Below are 10,756 nucleotides of genomic sequence, written 5' to 3'. Positions count from 1 at the left end.
ACAGAATGACCCAATGTTAGGTCTAATTTTCTCTTAATAATCTAAGAACAAATATCTACGAATGGGAGATTATTAACCATTTCTAATTCTGTGGTCAAATGTATGATTCTTTACCATGAAGTCAAATAACAAAAGTATCATCAAATTCCATATATCGGGGACTTTCTTCTCAGTTCCTGATATTTGTTCATAAATTTCACTCTTGCAATAAAAATATTTTCCAAACAAGCATGTTCTAATTAGGTTGAGAAAGAAATAATGTTGAGAGCTTCACGAACAGACTTTAGTAAAGAGGGACTCTATCTCGAAGCTTTTGGATCTAATGTAGTGTTTCTTAATTGTTCACTGAAGTGAAAGGAATTAAGCACGAAACCATCGGCTTCACTAAGACAATTAAAATTATAATTCTTCTCCTTCTTCGCCGTCTTCCGGTTGGCGGTCGATAAGGCCAAAGTCGATTTGAGACCACAGCCTGAAACATCCATAAATTTGCAGCTGAACCATCTGCGCATGCCCGTCAACCATGAATTCTGCTTCCTCCGTGTATCTTGTCTTGTAGCATCAACCGCAACCGTTTACAACCATCTCCCTAGGTACGAGAGTTTTCCAGTCTTTTATGACGAGCAGCAGTTTTTGTTTCTGCATCCTGTTGAGAATGTACATAGCATACTTTTTTCCATACTTATTTCTAATGTCCAGCGTGCATATCCCGGACAGAGGACACACATTCCGAGTTATATAGGGTGAGATCGGATCTTATAAAGAACCTTTTCATTATAGTTATGGCTGGCTATAGTCACTGATCATAGCACCCAAGTATTTGACCGATGAACCTTGTACGGGTACCTGCATCTTGGTCTTAGAATGTCCAAATGCTTCGTTGAACTAGGTAATCTGCTATGACAGTGGTATCATTCGCATTCTACAGAATCTGGTTCCGTCAATTTTAAAGTTTAAACGCACAATGCGAATATAAATAAAACATTGAATACAAATATACCAAATATTAATACCACTCACCCAATAAAATCTTTGCTTTTTAGGAAGTTATTTACTTTTGCATCGAAAGTACCGATATTTTTGATTCAATGGCATTGCCAATTCGTTAATTCTGAAGGAAATTTGTTCTAAAAAGAAGGTACATAATAATTTTACTGTGTTCAAGTCTGATATGATTTTATTTTATTTTTTTTATTAATTTTATTTTAACATAGAAGCAATAGTTGCACGGCTATCGTGCGCATTCTTATTCGTTGTATAACATAATCCATGATTATACACGTTTATATTGAGTTTTGGTAATTTGACCTAAAATTTAAACGTGAATATTATAATTTATACTTTATATTTATATATTGCATATATTTATATTAATTTTTTCTTCTATTACCAGGAGATAATAAATAAAAAACTTGCTTCTTTTTGATTTAAATTTTTTATCTAACTCTTCAATATTTAACTGGAGATATGATGCAGAACATAAACAAACAAACGACCTGGTGTGTCCCACCTCCATATCATAAAACGTCATTTCTAGTGCGCCCGAGCACCACCGACAAATATTATTCTTAATAAAACATAAGAATAACCTTGGCGTTGTTAATTTATCACCGGCAGCAACCTGCAACGCATAATGGGATACCTCGAGAACGGCAACACGTTAAAAAAAGTACAACAATAAAAAATAATGCAAAGAAAAATGTTCATGTTGATGCGGCGTAGACTTATAAATGACCCGGTCTCTATAGAAAAAAATGTAGATCTTATCGTAAAAATCGATGATCGAAAATATGAATTCTTTCTTATAAAGTTTAAAGGTAGCGAGCGATGGGGGGGCTACAGACTAACTTGTCATTGTGGTACGACGGTACAGGGCGCGTAAATAAAAATGCTGCGACTTTTGACCGCTTAAAACTTCAGATCGATAACGACTATTTCATTTAAATTTGATTGAAACTTGGAGTTTTTTTACCTCGTCTATAGGAGTTCGTTAGACATTCACCGCTATATTTTCTATTATAAAATTCGTGTAATTATGTCATTATCTAAAAAGTTAGTTTCGTTGTTAAGGGTATTGACTCATGCAATAAAGTGCCATATTTGATATTTAAATAGTTATTAAATCTGTGATTTACTGAATAGCAATCATATTGCCATACCCATACACCATTTTAACATATTGCTGTAATTTTATTGCATGGGCTTCTATTACGGCAAAAGTTTCAAACACTCGTACATAATTAAGTGTAGCTAAAGTTGTAAAACTTATTATGTGCAATATTACATTTAGTAAGTAACAACAGGACCGACAAAAATTCAGGAAATTGACTTTTAGTTTTATTGAAAGCAATACGCAATATATACAGAGTGATTCGTGTAGGTGACCCGTTAGACTTATGTCAACATTAGTATTTATGAGTATTTATGAGCAGCTAATGCATTCTTTAAAAATACTTTCAAATAGTCATGTAATCACGGTCAATATCAGGTTTGTTATTTTAAATCGAACCCCCTATTTGTTTTTGGATTCTTAATAAAACTCTGAACAACTTTTGTTAAATCCAAAACGAACAGAACAAATGTCAGATGCTAGTTTGCTTAAAATGGAATTACTCAATATAAGAAAGCAACTTATCGGGACCATTAATACAGGAATAACTTGGACCGTGGAGCTATCTATGGCCCCTTGAACATTTCCTAAACCTATACAGATTGTACTAATAAATATTTGTTTTTGACCATTTTGATTGCTATTTTTTTTGCAAATGGAACACCTCGTAATTTTTCATTTAAATCAATTCGAAATTAAATTCTGATCAAAAATTATCAACATTATACTCTACATTTCTTTAGCCATTTCTTAGATATAAAAGTGTTTGTCCGGAATGTGCATAGAATAACCGTTTTTATAATCTATAATTAAACATTATACAATAAAAATCACATAAATATGAAAAGCTAAACATAATTAGATTGACTAAATTTCTTCAATGTGAAATATATATAGAGTTTTTTTTTTTAAATTAACTTGTCAAACTTGTCAATATTAAATGATATAGTGAAATTCTTCGCATAGTTTATTTTGGGGCCTCTGTTATACCCTCTTTATGTTTCAAGCTTTAAACTTGGCAATCCCATAGCACGCCTCTTACCTTCGCTGATGACAATGCTTTAGTGTACACAGGGGCAGATGATAATATTCTATATGAAGTGGCTTCAGGAAAAATGTGAATTGGTTATATATTACTAAATTAAAAATTAATATTATTAAGACAATACTTATGGTATTTAAGCGAAAAATAGACAAACACAAAATGTAAATACTATATACTCTACTAATACTATATATAATAATAATACACCTCTAGAACATGCAAACAATTTTAAATATTGAGGGTTTACTATGGATGACAAATTAAGTTGGAACGAGCATTATTGCTGCAATATTTAATTGTAGCCGTTTTTCATGGTGAAAAAATAAGAACATGATCTATATTAATTTTCTCATGATTTGTTTCCTATATTGTAACTTGTAACTCGTAACCAAACCAGTTTTTAAAGGATGCAAGTGTTACAAAACAAAATAGTGAAAAGATTATTTGACTATAAGAGACTAACTAACACAACCAGGCCATACAAAGAGCTAAATATTTTAAAGTGGAGTTCAATTTAAATTAATATTCAAAGTACTAAATACTTCAAAATTCTATTGTTAATGCATCAAAAGTTTTAATGATTTAGCACGGGGTGGAAACTCTTCAAATAGGTTTGATTTCTTTGTTAAAGAACATAAAAACTCTATTATTACAACACAGATAAGTTAAACGATCTCTTTATATATTTATATTCACCCTATAACTTATTCAAAATTAGTTTTCTCGGACATTAGGCACTGTTTAGAGATAATTGTTAAAAAAAATCTTCTGGATTCATTCTGCGTCGGTTGTTGATGGCGTTTCGCGAACCATCCTGTTGGCTTCTTCAGAGCTGACATTCTACTCTGTATCTGCTTATATATTGTTTGAGGTTGGATGAGCTAAAGGAGGGGCCTGAATATTGTCTCGGATGACTGAGTCCCTCAGACGCGGTTAAGATTGCTTAGTTGCTTATTTTTATGATAGAAATGAAGCAGTTTTTTGCAATAGTGAAATGTTAAGTTTACGAATCGCAATGCACGGAGTCAATTGTGGGTCTGTTATTGTTTTTAGTTTATACCAATGATCTTTTTTGCTTCGAACTATGAAGTTTAAATACACCAAAAGTGTAAAAAATTCTCTCGATCTAAGCTCATATAACCCAATTCCATATCAATACAATTCAAGTAATAAAGGATTTTATCTAATTCTTGATAGTGGGGACTATTTGATTGTGGTCGATACGTTTTTCATAATTTTTGTTTGTTTATTTCAATGCCTGTTTGCTTATATACGTTTATCGTAGATTTGGACGTGCTACAATTAAAGAACCTATCTATCATTAAGCTATATAAAATTAATCACCTTATCAACAGTCTACAAGACGTATACGTTTCGCGTATCTATCATATAAGCAATAATACCGAGGGTTCAATATTAAACAGCCTTATCGAACGAAATTCGCCGGATCGAAATGAGGTCTACCTGCTTCATGCACGTTACACAAGAAGGTGCTTGTATAGAGCACAATACATCATTGTATCCCTCTTAGCGGCGTTTTAACTTTGAAAAGCTGAGGACAATGGGACTCAACACCATTAGCATTGTCATGGTCAAGTGGATTGTCGGTCCCTCACCCGACTCCATCACATCGATAAATGACATGTCGATATCATTAACAATATCACGGGACGTTCGGCTTTTTATTATTTTTGCTTTTGTTGCGTGCGGGGAATCTTGACGAGGATTTCGGTGGAATTTCTCGAATGTTATTTGATTTAAATGGCAGGTATCGGATTGTTAATAAAAATTACTGAAACAAGCCAGCGAAAAAAAATATCGCAGGCACAAAAATTGTCATGTTTTGCCTGTCCTGTCATAAATGGAAGGCCTTTTACCTTCAATAAAAGGGTTCCTAAAAGTCAACTGTTTATATTTACAAATACAAGTTAGTGATCATCATCTTCAAAATTAAACGGGACATCAAATTCGCATGTTAAAATTTTATTAGGCACTCCGAAAATAAATATAGAGGTGTCCAAATAGTGTGTCAAGGTAATATATGTCTAATATTTGATTTACAAAGGTTATCGATGAGAGTAAAAGAAAGAATTGGAAATTAGCTTCAGAATGATCCATAAATTTGTGTGAAAACAAACTTACGTTTTTTTAATGCAAAACCCTATATGAAATGGCATTCATAGACACTCCATTTTATGCTCAATTACCCAATGTAGGGTTGTTATTGGCTATAGTTAGTGTTTTCGGATTTATGAAAATTTTTTCGCCAAAAATGTCCTTTGTCTAATACCCTGTACCCTACAATATTAGTTCGGATCATTTATGCAGGGTGACTTAAAATGGCAAATATTAATTTATGTGAAAAAATCAAATGAAACATCTTCTATATTATACTTCCATTATTCACGCCTCATAATGTTCTTTCAATTTTATTAAGTATTCTCTTTACCTTATTTTAGCATTTTTATTAGGTATACACATTTTTACGAACTACACAAAACAAAGCAAAATTTTGTGAAAAAAATGGTTAATTTCTATCCATTAGTTCAGTAATAATAATAATAACAATGTTTCAGATTACTACAAATATCAACCGACCATGCAAATCTAAATTTGTATAGGTCATAAAAATGCAAATATATAATTATTTGTAAATTTTGTATTAGTTTTCTCAATTAATTTGTTGTTAGATGTTTAACTTCCAACTTAATCATGAATTTTTCTATAGAAGAAATGGCGGACATGATTTTCGTACTTAGATCTACCGAGAAGAAGGTATTTTCAAGAAACCGTATTATGAGAGAAGGCAGCCGTCTAAAAGATCTGTCGAGAATTTGATGAAACTTTTTAATCGAACTGGAAGTGTTGCTTATGAAAAGAACGAAAGACTACACTGTAGTGAATGAGGAAAATGAATTTCAAGTATTATTTAGCGTCACAGAAAAGCAACCATAATTTCTAAGAGTTCTGTGAATAATATTTTGTGAAAAAATAAGATGCATCCTAATCACGTACAACTCTATCAAGAATTCAATGAAAATGATTATCAAATTATATCAACATTTTGAGACTGGACACTAGAGAGAAGAATGATTTTTTCAAATATGTGCTATTTACGGTTGAATCGACATTCCATGAAAAGGGTTGTTTTAATCGGCATAATTTTCACTATTATGTTAGCAATAGATCCCATTTTATGATAACACACAGTCAGGAAAAATGGTCTTTATATGTGCGGGGTGCTATAGTAAAATACCGTTGAAGGGCCTTATTTGGGAGACATTTCCAACAATAAATATAATGAAACTTTTTTGTTCTTAGTTTTTAATTGCTTCTTCTGGAACTATTAGCATATATCTCCCATTTAATAAATTGTTGTTACTACTTGAAAGAATTGTACTGAATTCGTCTCTATAGACTTTTTATGTTCAGGCAATATTTATTTTGTTCTCAGTCTTTTGTTCAGTATTTTGTTAGCAAAAATGTGTATACCACAAAAATACCAGATTTAGGTACAATGTGTTCCATTTGATTTGATTTGGTTTTTTCACGAAAAATAATATTTTTCTTTTGACCCCCCCTGTATAAACGATTCGAAATAGCACAAGGACGCCCGTAAAACATTCTCGGGATATCTGACGGGACATAGCGTAAATCCTAGGGATATACTGTTTCAGCTAAGGGACATCCTTAAGACGTCTCAAGCATATACGACGTTACTAATTGGAACGTCCACAGTATAGGATGTTTGTTAGGACATACTAAGTTATACTAGTTGAAACGTCGATAGTGAGAAGATATAGGATCTTACACTTAGGATACCAGTGGACCTCACTTAATTATGAGGTTATTTCCAAAAGCCTATGAGAAAGACTGGAAAGGTAATGTCCAGTAGTCCAATTGGTTGCAGGACTACAAAAATTCTATCCCAGTATTTGGTACTTGCGTGTGATGGAATTAACCTATCGGTTGGCTGGTTGGTGAAGTCATCACTGCGGTAGGAGGCGATATACATAAAACATATTTTATACACATCTGATTTTTTTCTATTGTAGATATGAAAAAATTGTAGGTATATAATATAGCAAAAATATAGAACAACCTACCTAAAGTATCTTAAAAAAAGAGTAATCTTGAGTATATCTTGAACTAAATTCTAGAATAACTCATATTTGACAGGTTTTCTGTTATTCTGTGAGGAAAGTAGCTTTTTTCAGCCAAGCAGCTTTTGAATTTTCACATTATTTTGTTTTATGTTTGTGACGTGTTTGCCTTCTTATCCGCACATGAAAATATTTTATTTTTGAGAAAGACAGGTTTTATATATCTGTGCTTTATAAAAAAAAAACAAAAAGAACGAGACTGGTATCTTATATGTTTAAAAAATAGATTTAAAAAATCCCTACATCCGTCTTTTAAGTAAAGGCTTGATTTGACGCTGATAGTACTCTCATGAAGGCGATCTTAGATGGTAATCTCCACGATGATGTAGGTATACATTTATGTATTTAATTTCATTAAACTCTTATTAGTAAGATCTCTTACATGAGAGTAGGTACTATCGCGCGCAAAAAAACTAGAACTAATATGACTTCTCAGTTTTACAGTAAAGGCCTATTTTTATTCAATATTTTTTGTAAACCTAAATATTTACCTAGTTTTTTTTTGCTCGTGGTGGTACCGACTATCATGAAAACAAACCTTCAAAAAATACAACAACCAACGCAGGTGGAATCTAATAATCGTATTTATTTAGCATAAAGCTGTAACCGAAAACAATCGTATTTACATTTTAAATATACGAGCCAGTAGCAAAATAGGAAAATTTAAATCAGTATATAACTACAAAAGTACACAAAACAATAATAAAAGAAATATCAGATTAAAATTTCAGATAATTCATAAGTTTAATCTTTTAAAAGCATTTAAATTATCACACTCCTTAATATTTTTTGGCAGCCTATTGAACTCCAACAAACCGTTATTTAAAATGATATTCAACATATGTGTAGTTTTACATCGATTGACTAGGATGAAATCAGTACGGTTTCTAGTGTTATAGTCATTAACATTCTTAAAGTAATTTTATCCCTATTACCAATGTATGGCGGCATCATTTTATTTACATATATATATATACATATATATATACATATATATATACATATATATATATATATATATATATATATATATATATATATATATATATATATATATATATATATATATATATATATATATATATATATATATATATATATATATATATATATATATATATATATATATATATATATAGGGTTTTTACAGCTGTCGCTGTCTCGCTTCTCTCAACCTACGCCTCCATCCATCTCTGTCTTGCCATTCATCTCCGATACCTCTTTTTTCCATAGATTCATCTACTTCATCCCTCCAAGATCTTCTGGGTCTACCCCTTTTCCTTCTACCTATGGGGCTCCATTCTGTTATCTTGTGTATCTACCTATTTCTGTCCGTTCTTCTTACATGCCCATACCATACCAATCTCTTTTCTTCAATCAATGTTAAGGTATCTTTCTTGATACCCATTCGCTGCCTGATCTCCTCGTTTCTTACTTTGTCTATTCTCGAAATTCTACAACTTCTCCCCCAGTATTCCATTTCAGTGGCCTGTATTTTACTTTTGTATTTTTTGTTGATCACCCAGTTTTCCGCGCCGTATGTCATTACGCTCTGTACTATGGTGTTAAATATATGTGATTTGGTGTGTCGAGTGATGTGTCTATCCCAGAGTATTGAATTTAGTTGTCTGATACAGTTTCGCGTCTGGTCTAGTCTACTGTTCATTTCTTCCTCTGTTGTCCCTTTTTGAGATATTATGAAACCTAAGTATTTGAAATTTTTGGTTCTCTTTATTTGATGATTTTCATCGACTTGTAGGTAGTTTTCTCCATCTTCTGTTGTTGCCAGGTATTCCGTTTTCGAAAAATTTATTTCCATTCCATTATTTTCATATTCTTCCTTCAGTTTTCGTAACATGTAACTTAGGTCTTCTTCGTCTTGTGCGAGTACAACTTGGTCGTCCGCGAAATTTAACGTGTAAAGACAGTCGCCTCTGATTGGAATTCCCATTTGTTCACATTTTTTCTTCCATGGTTTTAAGATCTCCTCTAGAAATATTTTAAACAATGTTGGTGATGTAGAGCATCCTTGTAGCAGCCCTTTTGTTGTTTTAAAGCTTTTTGAGAGTCTATCTTCGATTTTTATAGATATTTGGTTTCTTTCAAACATCTTTTTAACGGTTTTTAACATTTATGATTTCCCTTAGGTATTTATTAATGTCTATTTTATGTTGGTTTTGTGGTTCTTCCTTCTCTCCGAGAGCTTCATTAGCTACTTCTTTGATGCATGTTTTTATGTGCTCGTATGTTGTCCCTAGGTCGTCGAGGCTGAATTCTTCCAGTTTTTGGTCTATTCTTCGCTGATATAAGTACCGTATTGACTCATCGTGTAAAAGCTGTATATTGAACTTTTGTTCTTTTTGTTTATGTTCAAATGCTATTTCTTTTTTTGGTTCACGTTTCAATAACAATAATGGCCTTAAAACAGTCCCTTGTGGTACCCCATGGTCCACCAAGATAGACTCAGACACAGATGTCGCATACTTTACTTTTTGTGTTCTGCCAGATAAATAAGATTTTAGCCAATCTAGGGCTAAGTGCTTTTAAAATATGCTATTAAAATATCCCTATTGACAGTCTCAAAAGCTCTTCTAAAGTCCAAAAACACAGACAAAACAAAACTATTGTTATCAACAGTCCCAACAAATTTATCACAGATACTAACCATCACAGTCTCGCAAGAATATCCCGTTCGAAATCCCGATTGACTAGAGACAATTAAATTATTTTCATCACAATGTGTATGCAGCTGCTCCTTTGCAATGAGTTTCAATAGTTTCTCGTACACTGGTACTGTGTTGATCGGTCTGAAATTAGAATGCAGCTTAGTACCTGGAACCTTCGGCACCGGAACCACCAAAGATGACTTCCATTCCTCTGGAAACTGGCCTTTAGAAAATGACGCATTGATAACGTCCAATATTCTATTTCCAACTTTCGCAAAAGCATCCTTGAAGACTCTTGTTGAAATGCCCCACCAACATTTTTCATTCCAGGCATGATCCTCTTTAAGTGAACTAATGAAATGTTTTCAAACCTCACGAACTCTGTGATGCAGTGATTTTTCGTATCCTGGTTTTGATCTAAACACATCAAATTGACGGATGATCTAGTTATTGCCTATATGATATCTTTAATACTCTGCACAAAATATTTATTAAATTCACTGGCTATATCTTTATGAGTTTTCACCAATCCCTGTTCAAAAACAATTTCCCTTGGCCTAGTTAAACTTTTATTCGGGATTAATGTCTTCAATCCAGAAAATCCAGAATCCAGAAGTCTTATAAGCAGTATTACAATAGCCTGTGGATTTTTCTTTAAAAAATCTACCGAAGTTATAGGACACCATTTTAGTTTTCGAGTCAAGTACGTTTCTAATTCATACAAATCCATTTCTCTTTGTAAATTTGGGAAATTGCCTGCAAAAACTCCTGA

At 32.4% G+C, this 10,756-nt stretch overlaps 1 protein-coding gene across 1 annotated transcript; it reads right to left on the bottom strand.

Moving 5' to 3' along the window:
- Nucleotides 1-399: 399 nt before the first annotated feature.
- LOC132699629 (uncharacterized) lies at nt 400-8,864 on the bottom strand. The gene is made up of 3 exons (XM_060666452.1): nt 8,679-8,864; nt 8,467-8,636; nt 400-472 (listed from the first exon to the last, which is right to left on the bottom strand). Exons 1-3 carry the CDS (start codon nt 8,862-8,864, stop codon nt 400-402), a joined length of 429 nt encoding a protein of 142 aa, XP_060522435.1.
- Between the last annotated feature and the right edge of the window lie 1,892 nt (nt 8,865-10,756).

The sequence above is a fragment of the Cylas formicarius genome, unplaced genomic scaffold (genome assembly GCF_029955315.1).
Source record: "Cylas formicarius isolate icCylForm1 unplaced genomic scaffold, icCylForm1.1 PGA_scaffold_3__17_contigs__length_32017465, whole genome shotgun sequence".
In the NCBI taxonomy this organism is placed as follows: domain Eukaryota; kingdom Metazoa; phylum Arthropoda; class Insecta; order Coleoptera; family Brentidae; genus Cylas; species Cylas formicarius.
Note: the sequence above shows the minus strand (reverse complement) of the source record. Positions and strands in the feature narration are given on the sequence as shown.

Coding starts and splice junctions, on each gene's coding strand:
- LOC132699629 (XM_060666452.1), bottom strand. CDS start 8,864: ATGACATACGGCGCGGAAAACTGGGTGATCAACAAAAAATACAAAAGT. Junction 8,637..8,678: donor TGATTGAAGAAAAGAGATTG/GTATGGTATGGG, acceptor AGAAATAGGTAG/ATACACAAGATAACAGAATG. Junction 473..8,466: donor GAAGCGAGACAGCGACAGCT/GTAAAAACCCTA, acceptor TGGATGTTTCAG/GCTGTGGTCTCAAATCGACT.